This window comes from Corvus hawaiiensis, chromosome 23 (genome assembly GCF_020740725.1).
Source record: "Corvus hawaiiensis isolate bCorHaw1 chromosome 23, bCorHaw1.pri.cur, whole genome shotgun sequence".
Taxonomy (NCBI): domain Eukaryota; kingdom Metazoa; phylum Chordata; class Aves; order Passeriformes; family Corvidae; genus Corvus; species Corvus hawaiiensis.
In genome coordinates this window covers 1429025-1454812 of record NC_063235.1, presented here as the reverse complement: position 1 = coordinate 1454812, position 25788 = coordinate 1429025, and the positions used below count along the sequence as shown (strand labels likewise).

Sequence of the window (25788 nt, the reverse complement as noted above, 5' to 3'; positions counted from 1 at the left end):
GTGGATGCAAAGCTGCGAAAGCAGAGCGGCTTCACCTTCCTCCCCTCAGTGTCACGCCTGAGTGAGGGCCCAGTTCCATCTGGGCTTGTGGCACCAGGCCTCCGCTGGCCTACCAGAGGTGGAATTTCAGCTCTGCTCGTTCGGGCTGCTCCACAGCTCCATCCTCTGCACGCTGCAATCACTGAATTGTCACCACAAACCACCACGAAAGCACAAAAGCCCAACGCGAGCAGCCCCACGCTGCTCCAGACAGGCTGCAAACCCGGCGCTGGCGGCTCAAACACAATTAGGGAGGGGAGCAGAGTGAAAACATGGAAGTGCAGGGCAAGGTGAGAGGATTTCAGTGGAATGGGAGCGCACTGTCCCTGCCTGGTGCTCGGCTTCAGCCACCAGAGTGTGAAAAATGCAGGGTTGCACTGATTGTGTGCACGCACTAATTAGTCCCTGCTGGGCTTCCCTCCCATTAAACCCAATTTTGAGTGCAGGCAGGAAATGCAGGAACTCCCCAGCCTCTGTTCAGGATGGGGATGAGTGTCCCTGTCCCCAGATGATGCCACACAACAACCGGAGAGCTCCGGGAGAGCCCCAAAACCCAAACTGACCCCAAACGCCTCACCCAGCTCCTGCAGAGCCCTGAAACCCAAACTGAATCCACTCACCCAGCTCCTGCAGAGCCCTGAAACCCAAACTGACCCCAAACGCCTCACCCAGCTCCTGCAGAGCCCTGAAACCCAAACTGAATCCACTCACCCAGCTCCTGCAGAGCCCTGAAACCCAAACTGACCCCAAACTCCTCACCCAGCTCCTGCAGAGCCCTGAAACCCAAACTGAATCCACTCACCCAGCTCCTGCAGAGCCCTGAAACCCAAACTGACCCCAAACTCCTCACCCAGCTCCTGCAGAGCCCTGAAACCCAAACTGAACCCAAACTCCTCACCCAGCTCCTGCAGTACCCTGAAACCCAAACTGAACCCAAACTCCTCATCCACCACCACAGGGGCATGAAAAGGGGAGAAGAAAGGCAGCAAAGAGCTGCTGCAGGGTTTGCAATGCCAGGGGTGTGCTGGCAGCTGCCCCCACCTCTACAGGCACATTTTGGATGGGTTTTTGGATGTTTTGAGGATAAATTAAAGCTGCATCACTGCTAATGCAAGGCTGGGGGGTATTTTTGCCCGCCCAGCACCACTCAGACAGGTTGGACCACAATAAAAAGTCCACATGGGTGAGCACTCACACTCAGCCCTGGGCAGTGCTCCAGCAGCTCCCTTGGAAGATCAAACAGAAATAGAATAAAACACCCTATAAAAAAAAGGAAAAAAACCCAACCAGCGACTCATCCAGCTGATTCATAAAATATTCATAGGGAAAGTCTGGCACGGAAATCCCCACAGATGACCTGTCCACTCCCTGAGCCTCCCCAGCACGGGTTGACCAATTTCCGGAGGAGTGACATTAATGACCGGGGCTGGCTCCGGGTGACTCCGGGCTGACATGGACACTCCTGGCTCTCCAACAGCTCCTTTGCAGCCCTTTCTCCCAGTGCTCTGGCTGGTTCCACTGCTGGTTTGTTTAATTCCAGGCTGCTCTTGTCCCTCTGTCCTGTGTCCTGGTGAGGAGGGCCGGCTCTGACTCCTGGCCTTACTCCAGGGCTTCGTTCCCCCCTGCAGGATCTCACTTCAGGGCCTCTGCGGCACTTGTTGCACTGAAGAGATCCTAAAATTCCTGCATAAATTGTTCTGGATCGAGGTCAGTTATGGAAACAAATCCACAGGAGGTCCCGGAGCTGCTCCAGGGCTGGAGCCCCTCTGGAGCCAGGCTGAGAGAGCTGGGGGTGCTCAGCTGGAGAGGAGAAGGCTCCAGGGAGAGCTGCGAGCCCCTTGCAGGGCCTAAAGGGGCTCCAGGAGAGCTGCAGAGGGACTGGGGACAAGGGATTCAGGGCCAGGACCCAGGCAATGGCTTCCCAGTGCCAGAGGGCAGGGCTGGGTGGGATCTTGGGCAGGAATTGTTCCCTGGCAGGGTGGGCAGGGGCTGGCATGGAATTGCCAGAGCAGCTGGGGCTGCCCCTGGATCCCTGGCAGTGCCCAAGGCCAGGCTGGACATTGGGGCTGGAGCAGCCTGGCACAGTGGGAGGTGTCTCTGGGGTGGCACTGGGTGGGATTTAAGTTCTCCTCCAGCCCAAAACATTCTGGGATTCCATGAAATTCCCAATGTTAGAGGCCAAGTGCCTCCATCCCCACATTCCCCCACTGCTCTTTTGCATGGCTGGGAGCTCCAGGGCCTTTCCCTCCTCTCTATTTTTAAGCTGCCCCAATCTACTCAAGAATTTATTTCAACACAGCTACAAACATTCAAAGAAATTATCCTTGTGAGGTTTTGGCTCCTGAAATACATAAATTCCCTTTTTTTTGGGTGCATTTCTTTATAAAGAACCCCCAATTTTTGCCAAAAATGGCCCCTTTTCTCCAGGTTGGATCCATCGCATTTTATCCACCTCCACATTCATTTCAAGCAGCTTTTTCCCCCGTGCCATTTACTGAATGATTGGTGCCATTAATTAGCATTTTTCACACTTGCCGACTGCTTCGTTTGAGAAGCAGAACTTTCAGCAGCCCAGCAGAACTCCAGTGCTGCTCAGAGTCAAGCCCATTCCTCACAGGAACCTTGACTTGAGCTGGTTATTCCTCACAGGGCTAACCACCACTGATTCTCCAGTCTTTAATTACTCCACTCATTAACTGCTGAAATGCACCCACTGAAGAATTCACAGGTCTGGGATGTAACAGAGCCTCGTGACAGACAGTTCCTGGCAGAGAAAAAAATCAGCTTTATGGGGTGACACTTCCCCAAGACTCTGAGTTTTAGATGAATTTTCTCGGGCTTTCCATCCCCTCCCAGCCTGACTGGGACACACTGAGGATGCTCAGCCCCTCTGGGCCGGGCTGGGCTGGGCTGGGCTGGGCTGGAGGATTTATTTCCTGAGGATTTCTTCCCAAAGCTGCCTCCCTGACGTGGTTGTGTCCTGCCCGAGCTCTCTGTGTGGTGCTATCCAGTTGATTTTCTGAGGTCTTCAACACAGAAAACATATTGTCAGGGCTCTCTGATTCTCTGATTCCTGAGGGGGTCCTGGTGCTCTCCTTGGGACCACGTTGAGTTTTTCCAGGTATTTAGGATGCAGCACTGGGAAGTTCTGGTTTCAGACCAGTCCCAACACGAGTCGCAGGAACAAAGCTCAATATTCAGCCATGGGACAAGGTGAGAAACCACTGATTGCAGTGAAAATGCCCCAGAACTGCATTTTCTCCGCTGTCACCACACCAAACCTTCTTCGGTCCACCCTAAATATCCCATTTACACCTTCCACCCCACAGGAACACAGGGGCGGCTCCTGGGGACAGGTGCCACTGCCCCTCTCTGCTTTCCACTGCCACACCAATCCATTTTAAATTATTAAAAAGCAGCATTTCATCATTTCGTTCGAGAAACATCCCCAGCTGACCCTTCACAGAAGCCTGGGTAGGACATTTTCTCTAATATTCTGTCCAAAATGACATTTACATTGTCACAACCAATTATTGCCTCATTTTCTGTGGTTCCTCTGCTCTCTGGGATCCCTGACCCCCAAATGGAGCTGTCCCATCCCCGACCGCTGGAATTACTGGGAGGAAGCAGGAAAAGGAAGAGTCATTTCCTGACTTTTACAAGCAATCTGTGGTGCAGCAGCCGATTTCGGGAGGTCTTTAACACAGAAATATTTCCCTGATTCTCTGATTCCAGCAAGGAAATGGAGATGGAGATCAACAGCACCTGCCGTTATTCCACAGTTCCCAAACTCATTCCGCATCCCAAGAATAGCCAACATCACCGGAGAGCTGCCAGGGAATGGCAGGGAAGGTCCAGGAATGCCAAGGGATAAAATGAAACCAATTTGCACTTTGAGTGGAAAATGACATTAATTAAAAATTAGGAAATAGAAAATGTCATGAATTAAAAATTAGGAAATACTACACAGAGGTTTGTGCACTGAGCGGTCTGATCACAGCTGAGATGACCTTTCAGATTTTGGGTTTAGTGTTGACAAGTTTGGGAAGAAGCTTTCCAGTACCTTAAAGGGGCTTTTTAAAAAGGAGGCAGAGGGATTTTTTATAGGAACAGGACCCAGGGAATGGCTTCCCAGTGCCAGAGGGCAGGGCTGGATGGGATCTTGGGCAGGAATTGTTCCCTGGCAGGGTGGGCAGGGGCTGGCATGGAATTGCCAGAGCAGCTGGGGCTGCCCCTGGATCCCTGGCAGTGCCCAAGGCCAGGCTGGACATTGGGGCTGGAGCAGCCTGGGACAGTGGGAGGTGTCCCTGCCATGGCAGGGGTGGGATTAGAAGAGACTTAAGTTCCCTTCCCACCCAAACCATTCCATGATTCCATGATTCTAAGTGATGGAATATTTCCAAATTTTAGTTCATTTTTTAACATCAACAAATGCACTTTATTCTGAATGTTTCTAATCCCTGGAAAGGGAAATGAGGAGCCTTTTGGCACTCACTGGAGTGGGTGAGACATGAACTGCAGTCCGAGCTACAGAACCTGGCACTGGAATAGAATTTATACAAATAGAATTTATTTTAATGGAATTTGTTTCGATGGAATTTGTTTTGATGGAATTAAGGACTGGAAGACCCTTCCACCGACCAAGTGCCCCTGGTGGTAACAGATCCTCCAGGATCCTTGTTTCCTCGCTGTCTGGCCAGGAAATCCATTTAAATACCCCAAATACTGCCAGTGACAGGAGGGAATTCCCAGCCCTGATTTGTGTCAAAGTTGTGAAGTATTCCCCAAGATGACCCAAAAGCATTTGCCGGTGCTGCTGCCTCACTCGAGCCAACTTCAAAAGCTGCAACTCCTTTCTCCCAGGAGAATAATCCAGGGATTTGTGGTCCCTTCCAGCTTCCCTTCAGCCTCAGCCAGCTCCAGCAATGCTGACCCTGTTGTTTTGAAGGGATGGAATGGGAAACTCTGATTTTTCAGTACAAATGAGCCACAAAACCGGCTCAGACTGAGCCCCTCCTCTGGGCTCTGTCTGCTTTGTCACATCCTTTTGTTTCCCTCTCATCCCACGGGGGCTCAGCTCCTCTTCCTGGAAGTTTTGCTGGAAGATTTTGGCCTGGATGCTCTCGAGGTGACCTCCTGCATCTCCCCTCCCACTGCTCCGTCACCTTTGGGAGTTCCACGGGATGAAGCCCTTAGGGGGATGAAAGGAAAGAAAAGTTCCTCTCCACCAGCACAGGCTGGAGAGTTCTCCTTGGGGATTGTCCCTCTCTGAGAAGGGGCTGAAACCACCCTGGAGGGGCCCAGGGCTGGTCAGGATCTGTGTTTATCCCCAGCCTTTTGTTCCTTAGCAACAGAGACCCAAACATTTCTCCTTCCAGCAGCTCCAGCCCCACAGGGAATATTGGATTTCTCCTTCTCCGGCAGTGCCAGGAATACCCATCCACAGCCTGCTGGCACAGCCTGAACATCCCAAAACCCCGGCCATTCACAACAACCCAATCCCCATCCAAGGGTTGGCCCCGTGACGCTCTGGAATAACAGGAAGGGCTTGGATTTCTGAGGATTTGGGATGTGAACTTGGCATCCTGCACATGATGGAACAACTCCTTCAACACATAGACTCGGTTCCCAAACGCCTTCACAAGGCAGCCCAGCCAACCCCGCTGCCAGTGCCTGGAGAAGCTCCAGCAGAACCTGGAGGATTTTCCAGAAGAAATGGTCCCCTTTGGAGCCTCAGGCCCTTCCCTGGGTGGAGCTGGCAGCAGAGCTGAGCCCTCTGAGGTTTCTCAGGATGTGTAATTCCCTGGGGCTGCCCCCGAGGTGCTGGAGCAGATCCCCGTCCCTGCTGGCAGCATCCTGGGCATTCCCCACCAGCCGATCCTTCTGGGATCCATCCTTGGAATTCAGAGGGGAACCGAGCAGTTCCACGAGTCTGACACCTCCCTGAGTGAGGCCCAACTCCCCAGGGAAAGCTCCTAATAAATAATTACAATAATTAATAATGATAGGCTGGGTTTATTTCCACAGCACGGGAGCCAAACAGCCTCTGGCTCTACTGAAACACAGCACACAAAACCCAGCCCAGCTGCCCCATCCCTCTTTTCCTGAGGTAACAAAACTCCACAACAGCACAGGAGAGACAATCTGAGAACCAGCAGCAACAAAAATCCTCAGAAAGTACCAAAAAAATATCAATTTCTGCTCTGTTCTTGCCCTCATCACCACTGGGCATAGATGGCTGATGAATTTCTGATCTCCAGATATAAATACCACTGACAGAATTCCCAGAGCCACTCAGGTTATTACAACCCCTCGGCATCCCAGAGGATCTGATGGATTGGGCTGGGATTATCAACTCTGAGCAGCCCACCCCATCAACCTCCATCCTGCTCCCCAGAACCTGGGGGCTGTAATTGTTAATGAAATTCTGTGCCTTGCTCTGGTGGAGAGAGAAACACTCCGAGCCTCAGACACAGCCCAGGCCCTTCCCCATCGCTCCGACTGGATCTGAGACAAACCAATTTGTAGGAACTGATTCAATTATTTCTCATTTCCTGCCTTCTGTCAAAGCTGAGCGAGGAAATGAGGAGCGATCCCAGCGAGGCCTGAGATCCCATCGGTCCCTCTGGACAGCAGGAACTGGAGGAGAGGAAGTTCTGTCCTGCAAAATTTCAGATCAGTTCTAGACAGGTGAGAGATTCCAGGTGGGCTAGAGGGGCTTTGTCCCTCGGGCTCTCATCTGGACGAAGGGAATTGGGGGTTTTAAACCCTACTCATCCTCAGTAGTACCGAGGAAGGACCTGGATTGTGGAACACCTGCAAAGAGGCCCTAAATCATCAGTCCTGCTGAATCCATGAGCACCAGGATGCTCTTTTAGCACTCCTACAGTCAAAATGTGGGGCCCAATCCAGGCTGGTGGAGGGTCTGGACACGGGAGAGCTGCAGGCAGGGCTGGGCACAAGCTGGGCTCACCCTTCCCAAAGGAATCCTTACCCAAGTGCCTGAATTCCTGCCAGGCTGGCACCTCCCTGCCCACTCTGAGAGCCCCTGGGTGACAATCCCCAATCTGCCCAAATCCCACATCCCTAAGGACCAAACCCCATCAGCCAAGTTCCAAGCTCCCCGAGGTTTTCCAGGGCTGCTCAGCCCTGGAGGTGCCCCTTCTGCCCTGGGAGTCGGAGTCACAGCTGCCAACTCCAGCTGGAATTAGGCTGGGATTTCCCTCGATTTCCCTCGATTTCCCTCTGCTGCTGCTGCTGGAGGAGCAGCAGGGAGGGGGAGCAGGATCCTGCTGTTCCCTACACATCATCAAAGCAGGGGCTGGTGCAGCTCCAATCCTGCAGGAAAATCCATGGAGGGAAGCAGGGCTGGACTCCATTCCCCGGGACGAGGATGATGATGAGGATGAGGATGATGATGATGATGTGTGAGGAGCTGAGCAGAGCCAAAGCTCTGCAAAGGACCTGCACTTCAACCCCCTCAGCTTCTCACTCGGAGCTGAGGAACACCTGACACCACAATTAGAGAGGGAAAAAACCTGGCGAACCCATAACGCCATTTTCCCAGGCATTTCCCTGCAACTGAACCTAAAAAACCCCTCAAACTGATTGCTGTGCAGAAGGTTCAGTGTAAATAATAATAGTATTAGTAATAATAATAATAGTAATAAAAATAGTAGTAGTAATAATAACTATGAATTTATTATTATTATTATTATTATTACTATTTCTATTACCATTACTATTATTGCTGCTGGTCACATTGATAATATTAATATTATTATATTAATAATAACAACATATATATTTATAACTAGCTATATTTATATATACCAATATATTATATATTAATATATTTTAATACATATATTATATCTGTGTTGGGGTTTTAAGAGTTCTAGGGGTTTTTTTCTGTTAAAGGAATTTTTTATCTGTACCATATATATAATATGAATATATTAAATATATCTCTTCATATTATATGTTATAGCTAATGAGAATAAAATAATAAAAGCAAATGGAATAAACTAATCATATACTGTAGTATAAAATAATGATGCTAATAATATTAATATATAATATCTTGGTATATCTAACCATATAACTATAGCTAGTTGTATAACTATATATCTAATATTAATATTAATAATAGTATTAATAATAATAATTTGTGGTCACATCAATAATATTGATATTATTATATTAATAATAACATATACAGCTATAACTAGCTATAGTTATCTAGTTATATAAACCATTCTATTATATTCGAATATATTTGAATATATATATCTATACCATATATTTAATATGAATATATTTTATATATATATCTCTTCAAATTATGTATTATAGTTAATAATAGTAAAATAAAATAGACTAAAATAATAATATGTGAAAATAATTATAAGAATGACAACAACCATATAACCATATAACTCTAGCTAGTTGTATAACTACATATGTTATAAGAAAAATAAAAGTAAAAATAAAAATAAAAATAAAAATAAAAATAAAAAAAAGAAAAGAAAAGAAAAAGAAAAAGAAAAAGAATATAAATATAAATATAAATATAAATATAAATCAAATAAAAATAGAAATACAAATAAAAATACAAATAAAAATACAAATAAAAATAAATAAATTTTTAAAATTAAAAAAATACAAATACAAATAAAAGTAAAAATAAAAATAAAATTGAAGTAAAAATTAAAATTAAAAAAAACAAATGATATAATTATGACAAGAGCACACTCTTGCATATCTTAAGCAGCACCCAGGCATCCCCTGTGTGATTCCTTTTGGAAGTCCCTCAGCCACGGAAAGCCTCACTGAGATCCTGCCCTTTTCCCAAACCCTTTCCCCAGAGTTTCACCGCTCCGGACCGGGGATCTCCGGCAGGGAAATGTTTTCCTAAGCCCCGGAGCTCAGCACTTCTCACGGGACCAACACCACACACGGCTCAGGAAGGGTCTCCCCGCTCCAGAGGGGACCCCCACTTCCCAAGGATGCGGCACCACCCCCGGTTCCTGCCCGGGCCATGGGATCCCGCTGCTCCCGCTGCTCCCAGAGGTTTTCCCGACTCGGGGGTGAGAGCAGAGCCAGGAGCAGCACAGCAGCTGGGAGATGAGGAAGGCAGGGACGGAAACCCACCGGCTGCACGGAATTCTCTCCCAGGAATGCGGAGCTGGTGGGAGGAGGAGGAGGAGGAGAGCGGCTCCCAAGGCAGCGATGGAAAATGCCCCCGGTCTGGCCGCCTCCCCTGAGGGCTGAAATGATCCCTGCTTGGAATTTTTCCCGTGGAAATCTCACAGAGGCAATGCACAGGGAGCAGAACGTGCCGGGGTTTGTGCAGGCGGAACGGCCAGGCTTTGGAGGAGGGGGAGAGGGTGCAAACAGGATGAAAAATAAAGGTTGAAGTGCCCTGAGAGCCTGCTGATGGCACCGAGGGGCTGGTACTTGGAATTTCCAGATCTGTGCTGGCCGAAAGCTGTCCCAGCACAGTTTTCTGGTGGCCCAGAAGAAAGAGGTTGGTGATTGCAGCTGAATTGCAAGGGATTGCTTCCCTGCTCCCTCAGCTTCCCTTCCCAGGGTAGAACGGGGTGCTGGGAGCCAGGATAACCCCCAAGGAATGGGAAGAGATCCTGGACCCTCCTTCGAGGTGAGCTCAAAGTGGATTTGGGCGAGTTTGGCTTGCAGAGAAAACCCAACCTGCTCAGAGTAACAGGAAGAGAGGGAATGGACACAAGTTGTGCCAGAGGAGGTTCAGATTGGATATTAGGAATAAATTCCTCATGGAAAGAACTGGAACAGGCTGCCCAGGGAAGTGGTGGAGTCCCCAGCCCTGGAGAGATTTAGAAGCCATCAGTGCTGGCCTTGGTGGCACCATCAGTGGTTGGACTCGATGAACTCAGAGGAATTTTCCAACCTGAGCAGTTCTGTGATTCTGCAATGGCGAGTAAAGACCATTCTGCCTGGATTTCAGGAAACCCCTTCCTGCACTAACGCTTCAGGATATTTCCCTTAAAAAGAAAAAAACTGGGACATCTCCCAGCTCCGTGCCCCGAACGCTTCCTCTCCGTGTTTTGTGTGTGCAAGGGTACCAGGATCTCATGGTGGGTTCTGCTGGGACTAAAACAGATCCATTTTTAGCTCCACAAAGTTACAAAACCAGCATCCCTGGCTATCCTAGAGTAGGACTTTTCTCAAGGCAGGGAGGGACACGCAGGCCGGTCCCTCAGTGTCCCCATCTGGGACAGGTGCCTGTGCTGCAGCTCAGGCCCCACTAAACCTCACAGGAATCCGAGGTGGCTCCTCCGCCAAACCCCTCCTGCTCCCCTCTGTTGGTGGCTCCTGGGATCACCAACCCGGCTGGGAATTCCCTGAACGGATCCAGAGGGACTCGGAGCCATCTGATCCCAGGCACAGCTCATGAACCCCTGCCCCAGAGGTGACCTCAGCTGCTGGAGGCCGCAGTGGCTCTGGTGACAGGAGCCACCCTCCCTCAGGGAAGGCAAGAAGGCCATGGAGACAAAAATATGCAAAAATATCTGATTGCTGTTCCTGCTGCCACAGCCTGTGCTCTCCAGCATTCCTGGCACGGCAGGAATGGGAGGACCAGGGACTCCTGAAGGAGTTGGGGAAGAGTCAGGAGCTGGTTTAGGATGATTCTCTTCACTGAAAGGAATAAAACCTCCCCAAACTTCAGCAGAGAAACCCAAGGGTGTTTCCTGCCGGGTTACCCAGGAGAGTTGCGCCTCCAACAGCACCAGGGCTGGGAATTCTCTGCTGGAAAAGCCCAGCTGCAGATCCAACTCTCTCCACAGAACCTCCCAGAGTCTCTCTGGCTCCCAGAGCTTGGGAATTCTCTGCTGGAGAAACCCAGCTCAACAAATTTAGCTCAAGGTCCAACACATGAGGAGCTGAATTGATAATAAATTATTGTAATTAGGGATACTTTGCAGCCAGACTGGCATGTGGCAGCTCTGAATCCCCCAGCCCGGGTCAATAATTGCCCTTTTTTTGTGCTGCGACCCTCTGCTCTCATACACACCTGACTGCAATTCTCAATATTTGAGGGAAAAAAAGGAAAATATCCACAAACCAACAACAGAGCCACAGGAAAAACAACATCCCCTGTACACTGTGCGCATCAAACCATGCATTGCTTGGCCACAGTGAATTCCTGGGAAAAATCTCATCAACCTCCAGCCTGAATTCCCCAAGGCTCCTTTATCTGCTGCATTTCCCCACCTCACCCTCACCTGGGAGCTCCCCAGTGACCAATTCCCTGTGTCTCATGTCTGAGGTTTCAGTGAAGGATGTAACCAGAAGTGTCAGAACCAGCTGGGGCAGGGTTCTTTGTCTCTGCTTCGACACATCCCTGATAACTCCCTCCGGAGCCATATCTTCTCTTAATGGGCCACCAAGCCTTGCTGCATGACTCATAGAATGACATCATCCCATTGTGAGACACTCCGCCCAGGGGGAGGAACCAAGCATTCCTACCTGGATATAATCAGAGGTTTGGAACACCACAGCCAGCCCTGACCTACTGGATTCCCAGAGGACAAGAGCTCCATAACCAGCACTGGACCTTCAGAGGAAGACCAGACCCATCTACAGGGTCACTGCTTTGACAGAGCCATTTCTATCACTTCAAAGAGGACTGCAGCCACCCCTTAATCGGACTGGTACCACCACCCTGCCCGGCAGGGTGTCAGGTTGGATCCTGACCCTATCAGGTTAAGCCGCTGTTTCTGTATCATTGCCTTTATTTTAATTTTCCTATTAAATTGTAATCCTGACTTGGGATCTCCCACTGGTTTGCTTTCAGACTAGCGCACCCCGGCAGCCTCCAGCTCCCCCACCCCACAGCAGCTCTCCTGCCAAGCACAGGGCTGGGGGTTTTTAACTCTGCTCAGTTCCCATTTGAGAAAATTCCCTATTTCCTCAAGCCCAGCTTGCTGGCACACCGCAGGCAGAGGCTTTGCAGATAACCCCACACTTGGAAGGCCTCTTAGGGTTTTGTGAGGGGACTGAACCACTCACAAGAGCCCTGTGAGTGCTCAGGCTCTTGCAGCCTTGAAACCACCATAATTCTGCCATCAAATAGTTTGTTTAAACGAGAATGTCAAGACACCCAGAGACGTTGAAAAGTGCTGATTTAAGTGCTGATCTGAAACATATGGGAGAAGAATTTGCGCTCCGAAAGTGCCGCTACTGTGCTGCTCCCACAGGAGGAGCCACACAAACCAGCTTTGTCCAGGGTCCACGAGGAGCCAGAGCACCCAAAACCCAGAAAGAATGATAAAATTTGCATCTCATTATTCCCTTATATCAAATGTACCCTTCAGAAACACCTGAATTTCCCACAAGAAACAAAAACCAGTTTGGTCGGGGTCCACGAGGAGCCAAAGCACCCAAAACCAAGAAAAATGTATAAAATTTGGCTACATCCATCTGATTATTCCCTTATAGCGAATATACTACACCTGAATTTCCCACAAGATGAGTCACACAAACCAGTTTGGTCCGGAGTCTACAAGGAGCCAGAGTACCCAAAAACCAGAAAAATCTATAAAACTTGCATGTTATTATTCCATGATGTGAATTATACCAAGTTAGGAACACAGACAAGGGCACCCAAGCATTCAGAAACACCTGAATTTCCCACAAGAAACACAAACCAGTTTGGTCCAGGGTCTACGAGGAGCCAGAGCACCCAAAACCCAGAAAAATATATGAAATTTGGCTACATCCATCTGATTACTCCCTCATAGCAATTATACCAAGTTAGGAACAGAGACAAGGGCACCCAAGCATCCAAAACCACCCGAATTTCCAAAAAAACAGATGCCAGGTGAGCATCCCCAGGAGAGTTTGCCAAGGCCCTGCCCCTAATCCGCCCCTCTTCCAGTTTAAAAATCTTGGAATTCTTCAGTCATATCTCAACAGCAGCAAGGGCAGCTTATCATCTTACTAGGTCGCATTTTCTTTTTGTTTGAGGCTCTGCAGGGCAAGAAACCTGCAGGTACAGCTGGGCTGAATTCACATTTCCAACACAAACGCAGGAATTTCTCAAGAGACGGACCCTGCACCCTGTCCTTGCCCATCCCCTTGGTTCTGTGGGACTCCCGGAGCAGCAGCAGCAGCTCCTGCAGGCAGGGAAATGCCTTTAAACACCTGCAGGGAGGGACCACAGCTTTCCCACCGCTCCAGCCTGGAGAATCCGAGCTGGGCTGGCAGCTGATCCCGAAGTCTGGGACTGAGGCTGGCTGCAGGGTTGGGATGGATCTGCCTGGGACTCATCCCTGAGGAGCTCCTCCTCAAAAAAAGGACTGAAATTAAAAACTAGGTAGAGAAGCTTCACCATAAAATAATAATTTAAAAAAAGAGAATAATTTTTAAATAGTGAAAAGCAACTTGGGATATTTAAAAAAAAATTATCTGCAGCCCTGGCTCTAAGTTGGATCCTTGCCTCCAGCTATTCCCTGGATTTCTGAGCCTGCCCAACTCCCTCTGGCCCTGTTGGTCTTCATTCCATGTGCTCTGGGCACATCCCAGAGCCTCTGGAGCCTCTCCAAGGCCAGCAGTGTCCCAGGAGGAGCAGTGATCTCCCTTTCCTCCAGCACCACACCTCCCTTGGCTGGGCAGCTGAGGGAGGAAATCCATGACCTCCAAAGCTCCGGAGCCAACAGGACAGAGCCCACAGCTGCTCCCCTTCCAGCAACAAACTGGGAGCTACTGGAAAACCTTCCTCTGCAAGGGCTCCCAGTGCCAATGCTGGGTTCTGTCACAGGCTGTCCCCAGTCCCCATACCAGGGTGAGCTGCGGGCTCCCTTCCAAACCCACAGAACAGGAACACTTCTCAAAAAGTTAAAACTGTAAAGCAAACTGGGATGTGGGATGGCTTTATTCCACTCCCAGGGTCATGGCCCCACTCTGGGTGGATTCCTGGTCAGTGGATGGATTTTACAGGAAAAACACCCCCAAATTAATGTAAATTATGAAAAACGTGATTTAGCCACGCTCTACTCTCAGACCTTTACCATTGCAGTCATTCCCAAAAATTCTACATCCCATCTGTCTCAGTGGGAGAGAGAGCATAAACCCAACCCGAACACTAAAACTAACACTAAAACTAATCCTAACCCCAACCCTAACCCTAAGAGTAAACCTAACCCTGACCCTAATGCTAATCCTAACACTAACCACACCCCTAACCTTAACCCCAAACCTAACCCTAACCCCAACCCTAATCTCGACCCTAACCCTAACCCCAACCCTAACCTCAACCCTAACCCTAACCCCAAGTCCAACCCTAACCTTAACCCTAATCTTAACCCTGACCCTAATCCCCAAATAAATAAAATGTCTGCTGGTCAGTACTGAAGAGAACTAAAAACCAACTACATTTGGGAACATTAAAATTAAAAACAAACAACCCCAAAACCACACTGAACAGGAATCAGATCAACGTCAGCCTTGCACAGGGAGCTGCCTCCCCAAAATAATATTTTCATCATTAGAAAGTGACAGAAAAGGAAGTCCCAGAAGCCAGGGCAGAATTACACTCTCAGAGTCATCTTCCTGCCCTTCTCCCAGCGGAGCACGGACGGAGCATCAGGCTCTGGGCTCTGGGTCTGTCTGCCTGAACACCGGGCTCCTGATTGATTGCACAGAGCTTGGAATCCATTAAAGGGCTCCCAGAAACCCCATCCCTGCACGGGAGAGGCTGCCTGGGCATGCAGATGTTAAGAGCTGCCTAATCCCGAGTCAAAATGATAAAAACCTTTGGCTGCTCTGATTTTCCACGGAATTAACGGCAAGGATTGTGTCAGAGCATGGACGAAGTGCAAACCCCAGCGCCGGGAGCTCTGCCAGCAGCCCATGAATGCTCTGTTAACAGGCACAGCTCATTATCCCAGACGTTTGGCCCCTGTCACCCCGTGGCTCGGAGTCAGGCATTGTGTCATGCCTGGGAATCCAGGATGAGGAAGGACAGCCCAGGTGATCGTGGATTTGCTGCAGGACTTCACATAAATTCTTCCGCGTTTTAATTTGCAACCCTCTGACAAAGGAAAGCATCTAAAACGGCGGGGAAATGATTATTCCTGGGAAACTGAGGGCAGGCAGCCCCTTGGAAATGCAAACAAAACCACCAGGAGTGTTTGAAGCTGGTACCTGCATCCACCCACTCCTGGGAGTTTGGCACCTCCCTATCCCGAGATCATCTCTGACCCTCAGCCTCTCTTCCCTTCTCTGCTGGCAGCAGCTTGAGCCATTTTTCCTCTCCATTCCACTCCCCCCTCTTTGTTGTGAGAGCTCAGAGCTTCCAGCCTGTCCCTCTCCTGCTGGATAATTGCAGCTCTTCCCTTCTGACCAATTTCTGCCTCTCTCCATCCCTGTCCAGCTGCCAGAATCGTCTGTGTGATGAAATCCTCCTCCTTCCCACGGGAATCCTCTCACCTGTGGGATTGAGGCTCTGTGAAATGCTCCTGCCTGTCCTTTCAGCTGCTCTTGGACATCACATTTGCTCCCAGCTCGTGACATTTTCTCCCTGCCCTGCTCTGCCCACAGCCCCTGTGGGCCTGGAACACCCATGGGCTCTTTCTGGCCCTAAAGTTCTTTGTTCATTTTGGTTTATAATTCTCTGGTACAAAAATCACATCAGCACAGAGGTTCCACCCTCAGACTCTCCCCCACGTTCCCCTTCTCCCCCTCCCTGACCCCACAAACCTCGGCCTCGCTGCAGGAAACGACCCCGAGTTGTTCACTCAGAGTTTCATCAGCAAACCCCCGACCCCAAAATGAGATGGAGTCACACAGAGGTCCAGGAAAGAGGAAAAGCTCTGGACCTGGGAATGGTCTAACCAGCCCCAAGGAGAGACAGGAGGTCTAAAAATGCAACACCACTCCTGCCATCCTTGATTTTGCCCCGGATCTGACTGAGACAGGGCCACCAATCTCTGGCAAGGCATGGAGGAGATTCCCCAAGCGAGGCCATGCTCCCGTTCTCCCTTTTTGCTCCCTGAATTCACCTTAGCACTGCATGAGAAAGGAAAATCCTGCTTTGTCCTCCCCAGGTACCCACTTGGTATCGATCTCACAGCAGGAGCTGCTCCTCTTTACCCATCTGGGATGATCCTTGGATCTACGAGGTGTTGAGAGCAAAGAAATTACTTGGACAAAATGTGATAATGAGTAGATTTTAAATTCCTTTGGTGCTCGGCCTGGCACTGGAGCACCCCTTGTTCCCCCAAAGGTGACACAGGGCCCAGCCAGGTACCCTGGGCACCTGTGAGAGGCAGCAAAGGCATTTTCCTGCTTGATCCCATTTATTTAGTCTTGATTTGAGCTGGAAGCAAATGGGAATTCTTGTCAGAGAGAAGATAAAACTGGTGGCGAGTGGAGTAAGATGCTGGGGAAAACCCCTGGGAATGCTGGGCTCAGGAAGAGCATCCTCATCCTCCTCCTCCAGGAGGGACCACGGGGGAATCCCACGGGCTTGGACACTCGCAGGGTCCTTCGGGGGAAGGAAATCCCTGCAGAAACTTGAGCATCCCACACGAGGTCAGGCAGGAAGCTGCAGACAACGTTGTTTAATAATTGGCTGTGGGAAATTAGCACCCACGAGGACGAGTCAGGGAAGGGGGCTGGCTGCCCCAGCAGGAACAACGGAGGAAAAGTAACGAAGGAAACCAGACAACAACCCAGAAGAATCCTCCTGAGTTTGTGGGATTTCCTGGGAAAACAGGAATAAGCTGCAGAATGAACCCAGTTTGTCGAGTGAAGCCACGAGGTGTCCAGGCCAGGACACATCAACAATTCCCAGCGAGGAGCATTATTAAGACATTTTAAAGGCATAACATAATCGAGCTTAGCCGTTTGTGTGTCCCCTCACACACCCAGACACTGAGAGGGGAAGGGTTCATCCCACCAGCCCCAGTCCCCCTTCCCAGCTCCAAGCAGCATTCCTGGAGGTGTCGGGGAGGCCAGGGAACAGCTTGTCCAGGAACTGCTGGGCACAAACCCAGCTGCTGGGACAGGAGAGGCACAGGGCACATCCTGCACCCCCCAGCCGAGCCTGGCCAGGCCCCGCTGCACCCGGAGCGGGAAGAGCCCAAGCCTCACGTGTCTTTTTTCATCCAGTGAAGGGCTGGGATGGAGCTGGGAAGGGATCTGTGCTTATGGACAGAAACATGCGGGATTTAATGGGGTTTGGGGGGGTTAATGGGGCTCTTTCCACCCCCATCTCTAAGGGGACACCAAAGGAAGCAGATTGGATGTGGTGGATGCTGAGTTGCTCTGCACAGACCCTTAAGGTGCATTCCCAAAGGCACCAACTCACAGGTTATTGTCCTAAAAGCAGGGAAAACACAAAGCTCCAAGCCCTGAGCTCCGACAGCATTCCCTGCCCACAGCAAGGTGGGCCCTTCCCAACCCAAACCAGTCTGGGACTCTGTGTTTGTAACATTTGGGGTCGTGCCTGAAGGTCCAGCTGTGGTTCCACAACCCAGAGCTGCTCCTGACAGAAATTAATGCTGATTTCAAGTGAATAACCCAACATTGTTCCTGTTTTGTACAAATTTTGTACAAATTTTCCTGTCCAGGAGCTCGTGGCCAGCTCATGGCTGCTGAGGGGCAGCTCTGGGCAGTGGTGCTGTTAACAGCCACCGTGGCACGGGAACCTTCAGCTCTTCCAGCCAAACCTCAGTCCAGGCCGGGCTGGCCGGGGCTCGGAGCCCCCTGGGGCAGTGGGAGGTGTCCCTGCGCGTGGAATGAGGCGGGATTTAAATTCCCTCCCACCCCAAACCATTCTGGGATCCCACGAGAACACGCTGAGCTGTCCAAGCTCAGAGCCCAGCAAGCGACGCCTTTGCTTTGCTGCTCCTGCTCTGACTCTGCACTTAAATTCCTCCCTTTCCTCCTCTTCCAAGTGCTGTTTCCTGCCCTCTACCTCGCTGCTCCCATCCAAGGAAAGATTCCCTGAGCAAACCACTGGAAAAAAATTGATTTTTCACTTTGACTGTTCCCTGAGTTACCAGGGAAAACATTTGCTTTTTAAGTAACCCCCAAAATTAACGAGAAAAATCAAAATTTTCATGAAGACACTTTATGGGGAGGGGAAAAAAAGCATTTGCTTCCTATTGAATTGAAGCTTTTTGCAATATTGGCTTTTAAGTATCTTTTAATGTAAGAATATAATGATTTCCAAAGCAAAAAGCAGATTCCTTTCATTTTGCAAATATTTTTCTCTCCTGGCTGTTTTTCTCCCGTCTTATTAAGGAATGCATCTTTCAAGCAGCAGCTCCCACTGCAGAGCTGCCTCTTAAACAATTCCCCCTTTTATCTTGTCAGCATTGGGAAAATTCAAAAATCTCTCCTTCCTTAAATTGCCACGCTGTGTTTTGTCTCCTTTGGATTACATTTTAAGCAAAAAAAGTATTTTTCTTGTGCTATTAAAAAAAGAAAAATGTGTAAATTTGCCGTGCTCAGAGAGACCTTGGGCTCTTTTAGGACAATCACAGAATCTCCTGAGCTGGAAGGGACCCACAGGGATCATCCAGCCCAATCCTGGCCCTGCACAGACACCCCAAAATTCCCACCCTGGGCATCCCTGGCAGCGCTGTCCAAGGTTGGACGGGGCTTGGAGCAGCCTGGGACAGTGGGAGGTGTCCCTGCCCATGGCAGGGGTGGCACTGGATGGGATTTAGGGTCCCTCCAACCCAAATTATTCCATGATCCTATAATTGAGATTGGCAAGGTCACAGGATCACAGAATATCCAGAGCTGGAAGGGACCCACAGGGATCATCCAGCCCAATCCTGACCCTGCCCAGACACCCCAAACCCCACCCCGGGCATCCCCGGCAGCGCTGCCCAAACGCTCCTGGAGCTCTGGCAGCCTCGGGGCCGTGTCCATTTCCTGGGGAGCCTGGGCAGTGCCCAGCAGCCTCTGGGGGAAGAACCTTTCCCTGCTCTCCAGCCTGAGCCTGCCCTGGCCCAGCTCCAGAACCTTTCCTTGGCACCCAGGATGGATCCTGCCGAGTGAGAGCATCACAACCCTTCAGGCCACACCCAGACCCCATGGAAACCCCACAAGAAATGAAGCTCCGGGAGGGAAAATGGGGCCTGGATTTCTGGAGAGCTGCCAGGAGCTTTTTCTCAGCTGAGCTCTGCCAAATCCAGGGTTTGCTCTCCCTTCTTCCCAGCATTCCAGCACCAGTGGGTTAATGGTGTTTGGAGCTGATGGGCAACGAGGCTGTCCCTGGAGGGCTCAGGGGGACATGAAACCTCCCCTCTGCACTGCCGGTGAAGTCCTGGCTGAAAACCAACCAAAAATTCCCCACATAAACTCCACTTTTTTACTGAAACACCCTTTACAGAGGCAGCACAAACACCAGTGCAGGGGCTGCTGCTTGAGACTTTAAACTCCTGTCCCAGGGAGCAGTTCAGGACACCCAGGATGGGATTTGGTTGGGGGCAGCCCTGCCCGTGGTGGGGGATTGGAATGAGATGGGCTTTAAGGTCCCTCCCAAGCCAAACCGCTCCGTGATCCCGTGGTTCTGTGATTCCCAGGAGGGCTGTGCAGCCACAGGGCAGCAGTGCCTGCTCAGCACTGCTCAGGGCAGGGAAAATCCAGCAACCAAACCCCCAGGAGATGCTCAAGTGGATGCTGAGTGGTCAGTCTGGCACCACCAGCCCTCGTGGAAAAGGCTGAACTCCAATTTCTCCCAGCCACGCAAAGCAAACAGACTCAGGAAAACCCCTTTCACTCAGAAATGTAAATTGCAGGAATTCTTTGCTTACATCTAGGAATGGAGCAAAATATCCAGGCTGGGAGAGCTGGGGGTGCTCAGCTGGAGAGGAGAAGGCTCCAGGGAGAGCTGCGAGCCCCTTGCAGGGCCTGAAGGGGCTCCAGGAGAGCTGCAGAGGGACTGGGGACAAGGGATTCAGGGCCAGGAGCCAGGCAATGGCTTCCCAGTGCCAGAGGGCAGGGCTGGGTGGGATCTTGGGCAGGAATTGTTCCCTGGCAGGGTGGGCAGGGGCTGGCATGGAATTGCCAGAGCAGCTGGGGCTGCCCCTGGATCCCTGGCAGTGCCCAAGGCCAGGCTGGACATTGGGGCTGGAGCAGCCTGGGACAGTGGGAGGTGTCCCTGGGGGTGGCACTGGATGGGATTTAAGTTCTCTTCCAGCTCAAACCATTCTGGGATTTGTGGCTCCTATTTAAGCCCAGCCCTTCTCATCACGGGCGCGTTCCCACTTCAGGCACTGCCCTGGGGCTCTGAGTGAGTTCACTGCCAGGTTTCCAGGTAAATCTGGGGCTTGTCCCGGGCAGGGCCAGGAGCTGAATTCCAGGATCCTTGTGGGTCCCTTCCCACCCTGGATAATCCCCGATTCCATATTCAATGAACCACCCTCGGCTCTCCCCAGTGCTCAGGGCAGCTGGAAGTGCCTCGGATCCCTCCGTCCCTGGTCCTGTGTGCGCTCAATCCCTGCCGTGGGACGAGCGACTCCTTCCAAAACAAACACGGAGGATTCCCAGAACTCATCTCAGCCGAGGAAATCCCCGCGGTGCCGCAGGGGTTGGGGTCACAGCCCGGGAACTCTGCTGCTTTAACACAGAGCCTTTCCCGGGGGAGCAGAGCCTGCCCCGGGCTGTGCCAGGGGTTTTCCACCAGGTGAGTGCCAGAGGGAGCCGCAGTTTGGGCACAGGAATGGGGTGACATCACCCCGGAGAAGCCACCGCAATTCCCAGTGAGCCCACGGCGGCAAGAACTGGGAGGAGAGCGGGGAAGGAGGGAGGCTCAGACCAGCTAAGGGGTAACCCCAAGGTGGGGGGTTTTCCCCTATTCATCCACTAATTAGCAATCATGCTCAAATCTGCTAAAACAGCTGCGTTTTCTCCATTTTCCTTCGACCAGGAGGAAATCTTTTGCTGGACAGGCTAAAGGAGGAAGATCTAAGGCTCTATGGTGTTCCTGAGTGCCTAAAACCCCGAAAGAGAGGACAGGAAGGGGAAGGGCCGCATGGCAGCTCCAGCCCTCAGCACTGGGGCTCACCAGGGAATGCAAATCCAACCTCAGGCACCCCCCGGTCATTTGGGAAGGGGCTGCGCCCAGGCTCGAGGGAGATTGGGGTTCAGGAGATCCCAGCTCAGGAGATCCCATGGCTGGGGCACCTCCAGCTCTGTCACATTTTGGGGAAGACAAAGAGGAAAGGGTTTGGATTCCTCCGAACTGCAGAGCAGAGCAGCCCCTGGGGCACAGCCCCACTCTGAGCGTCCCTCTGGAAGGGAGAAGTTCTTCTCGGGGATGTGTGGATTTGTGCCATGGCGTGGTGTGAAGGGGAGGGGTTTTTTAAAGTGGGAATGCCAGATATTTGTGTCTCCAATCGTAATGTTACAGTGGGGTTTTTTTTCCCTAAAGTAGGAAAAAAAGGAACAGTTTTCCAAGGAGAAAATGCAGTTTTCACTCCCCACGGCACTGGTTTGGGGTGTCAGTCCAGGTTTTTAACTTTATATACCTTGGCGCTGTTTTTCCCACTGGTTGCGATTAACTAATTAAACGAACCAACTAATTGTCCCCACAACAGCCCAGAGGGCTGGGCTGTGAAGCAGAAGGACACGGATTGAGCGTCCCCACCCCTCTGCTCTCAGATTCCACGGTGGGAAGGGCGGCAAACAGGGAACGCGTCCCTGGGCAGCCCCTGAGAGCAGCACAGGCCCCGCTCTGGCCCAGGTCGATCCCAGTCTCTGGTTTCATGATGTCAGATTGCAGGATGGGCACCGCAGGGGGGTGGTGAAGGTGACACTGAGCCACCGAGGAACCACAGCACTGCTCCTGCCAGCCTGACCTTCAGAGATCATCTTCCCTGCCCCAGACCACCAGAGCATCCCTCAGGATGAGCCCCGTGGATGTTTTGATTGCTCCTTGAGGAGCTCAGGCATTGACCTGGCTGTTTAATGGTTCTCCCAAACACAGCCTGAGCAGCCTGTGCGGCCTCCAGCCTGTCCTGGGGGTGTTAAATGACCCCAACCTTCCAGCCAAGGGCTGCGGCCGTCTGCTGGGAATGGGGATATATCCAGCCTGACAGAATTCCACGGTTTCAAATAAAAAGCCACTGCTGAAAATGCACATGACCTCTTCAAGAGGAATTTGTTCTTTAAACACAAAACTCCGTGGGTCCCACCCCCAGTTCAATGTGGACCGGTTTAGGTGGGACCGTGCACGTCCCTCCTGAGGCTTCCAGGGAACCAGAGGCTCTGCAAAGGGTCTGCAGAGCTTCTTCCCACCAGGAGAACGGTGCTGGAAGGGCTGGAAACTCCCCAGGAGCTGGAAACATCCACAGCCGGGCCCTCCCGGCAGCCCCAGAGCCTCATCCTGAGCTGGCACTGCCAATCCCTCATGGAGAGAGTGGGGAGGGAAGGACTGAGCCCCGTGCCCGGCACTGCTGACCCCTGATCCCAAACCCAGGCACAAACCTCCAGGCTCAGGGAACCTGCAGGTGCTGGATCCAAACCCATTCCCAGGGGGAAAACAAAGGAACCATCCAGTCCCAGAGCTGGGGAGGAGACACCTCCAAGGGAGAGAAGAGAAGAGAAGAGAAGAGAAGAGAAGAGAAGAGAAGAGAAGAGAAGAGAAAAGAGAAGAGAAGAGAAGAGAAGAGAAGAGAAGAGAAGAGAAGAGAAGAGAAGAGAAGAGAAGAGAAGAGAAGAGAAGAGAAAAGGAGGAGAAAGAAGAGAAGAAGAGAAGAAGAGAAGAGGAGAAGAAGAGAAGAAGAGAAGAGAAGAAGAGGAGAGGAGAAGCCAGGCTGCCCCCAGCGCTCTCGGGGGTTCATCTTTCATTAATTTCAATGGTGAAAGGAGGAAATTTGGCTTTTCTGGCCTTGCCTGAAGGCCAAGAAATAAAATTTCAGCTGGGAGGCTGGAGAGCAGCAGGAGCAGCCTCAGAGATGGTCCTGGAAGTCCAAAAGGAGTGTGGCAAAGGGGAAAAGTGATGGGATTGGGGAAGCCAGAAGAATGCACAGAGGGAAAAGTGCTGGAAATAGAAGAGAGAAAGGCAAGAGCTCCAAAGAAATCAAAGCTGAGGGGAAGAAGGAGCTCAAGGAGCTGCAGCAAGTTCACCTTTTGTGAATTTCTTGATAATCTCCCTCCTTGGCTGAGACAACAAAACGTGGGATGGCTCCAAAAGCTGTGAATCCAACTGCATCCCCCCGGAAGGATGGGCCTGGCCAGCAGCACTCAGCGTGAAACCAACAAATCAGGGGGGAAATGAGTCCAGGAGGAAATTTTTATGGGGGATAAAGGAAAATAAGAGAGTGAAATAAGGTCTCGAAAATGGCTGCACTTTGTATAAAACATTTTCAGGAGATGGCCAGGAAAGGGAGGCTGATCCATTTGGGAGCTAGCAGAAGGCACCAGGCACCCCGTGGATTTATCTGCAGGAAAAGGTCCTGGCAGATGCCTGGGAAAGAGCATCAGGGAAAAGGTCCTGGCTGCTGGGGCTGAACACCTCGACATGAGAAACCTTGTGGGAATGAGGCCCGGAGCACACGGAGCACACGGAGCACATGGAGCAGAGCCCGTCCCGCCAGCCCTGGGCAGTGCCATGAAATTCAGGTATGGAATCCAGACATGGAATTCACACACAGAACCCGTTGCCATGACCTGACGTGCCCCAGCAGTGCCTGGCGCTGTGTGCCACCCAGAGGGACACAGTCAGAGCTACAGGAGGTTTCGAAGTACACCCCACGCGGGTTGAGCACGGCTGACACGTTCCCTGGTGCTGGTGGCACAGAGCACCTTGGAGAAGAGGCTTTGCTTTGTGTCTGTCATGCAGAGGGACAGGCATTGGGTGTTCCCACCCCTCCGCTCCCAGATCCCACCCTGGGAATGGCAGCAGGCAGGGACCATCCCCTGACATGCCGCGGCACCAGCACAGACCCCAGCGTCACTTGGCTGGGCTGGGCTCGGGGACAAAGCCACCCCTGTGGGAGCACAGCACTGAGAACCCCCCAGCTCTGCCCTGAACACCCCTGAGCTGCCCTGTGAGGAGCAGGGGGATGTTCAGGCGTGCTAATGCTGAGCTGCTTTAATTCCAGGAAGGAATGCCAGAGTCCCCCTGAGCAGCCACAGGGACAAGCCAGTCCAGGGGAACCGAGGTTGCCGTGGGGTTGAAGGGAATAAACCGCGCTCGGTCGGTCCCGTGGGTCCCATCTGCTACAGGGGGGTGACAGAGATTTACTGAGCCCATCAAATCTCTCGTTCTGCTGCTCCCTGAGTCGTTTCAGGCCACAGCCATGACAGGATTGGCACTGTTTGGCTCTTTGCATCCCCCACTCCCTGCCCAGACCTGAGCCGGGCATGCAGAGCCCACACCTGGAGCAGAGCTGAGTTCTCCTGACCAAGACGCAGCTTTCCTGTCCCACAGCACTGCTTTTCCCTCTTGCTTTGCTAGTTTGACCATCTGCTAATGAGGTATTTTAAAATAAACGCGAGTTTCAGCTGGTAACAGCAGCAAAACCACAAGCACAGCCTAATGAAAGCCTTTTTCTGACACATGGAAACCAAGACCACCCAACAGCACGGGCAGGACTGATAAATCCTGCTGGAAATTGCCCCCACCAGTTTGGCCCCCCTCTGCAACGCCCAGGAAGGATGATCTCTAATGGTGACCCACAGACACATTGCTCATTCGGTATTTTTTTAAATTTTTAAGAAATAAACAGCAGCATTAGACCAGTGCTGAATTCCTGAGGCATCCTCGGAATCACCTGGAGCCGGGGTCTGAGACGCATCAAATCAAGGCCTTGCAGCCATCCTGGTTTGAGCTATTTCAGTTGGGTGGGATAGAAATCACATGAACAAAACGCTGCTTTTGTTCCCCACCCAAAGCCCAGGCATCAGGAGAGAGCTCCCCAGATCCTCCTCACAATGGGAACAACCACCAGGAACACCATTTTCAGGAGAAGGCTCTAGAAAGCTTGAGGAGTGCACCTCTGTCACTTCAGAGACAGCTGCGAGATGGATTTGGGCTCTTCACTCAACCACCCACTCAGAAGAGACATCCAGGTGATTGCTGACTTAAAGGCAGCTCAAACATAGGGAATTAATGCACTCCAGAGCTGGAGGGCCAAGTTTTTACAGCGGCTGCGGAAAATGAACTGAAATCCAGCTCCATCTGCTCACCTCCAGTGGCACCTCGCCATCACTGTAACAACTCTACGCAAGTGCGAGACACAGAGAGAGAAAGAAAATGAGACACTCACCCTCCTTCAAAGATCTTGATCCTCACCGGCTCCCCTCGCTTGGTCACAAGAGCCTCTTCTGATTTTCCCCTTTTCTCCTCTTCCTTCTCAGCTCTAGTTATATCTTTTCGACCTTCATTAGAAAGGAGCGAAGGCAAATGAACCTATCTCCCCAAAAGAGCAAAACAATCCATGATTACAGACAACATCACTGGCAGGCAGACACAGAGCAAACAGCCCAGCAGAGCCAGCAGCGTCCCCAGGCTGCTCCCAACACCAAGGGCGCCAATTAGGGCACCCTCCTAACAAATGGGGCCTCTCCCTCTGGATTTGGGGCCCTGAGGGTGCTGTTGCATTTACTGTGAGCTCTCGCAAGTTTTTTAATGCCCCCGCCACGTTATCCAGCTCTTGCCAACTGGAATAATGAGGGATGGAGGGAGGGGCAGTGGCTGGGGTAACTCTGAGCGTGTGGGGTTCTCTGTTCCCAAATCTCTGT

General features: G+C 51.3%; 1 protein-coding gene across 1 annotated transcript in view; it reads right to left on the bottom strand.

The window, feature by feature from the left end:
- LOC125337527 (transcription factor HIVEP3-like) overlaps positions 1-25788 on the bottom strand; it is a 244864-nt gene that overhangs the window by 29363 nt on the left and 189713 nt on the right. Inside the window, 1 exon segment of the mRNA XM_048327365.1 lies at positions 25314-25456. Within this exon segment, the coding sequence (XP_048183322.1) occupies positions 25314-25456 (143 nt within the window).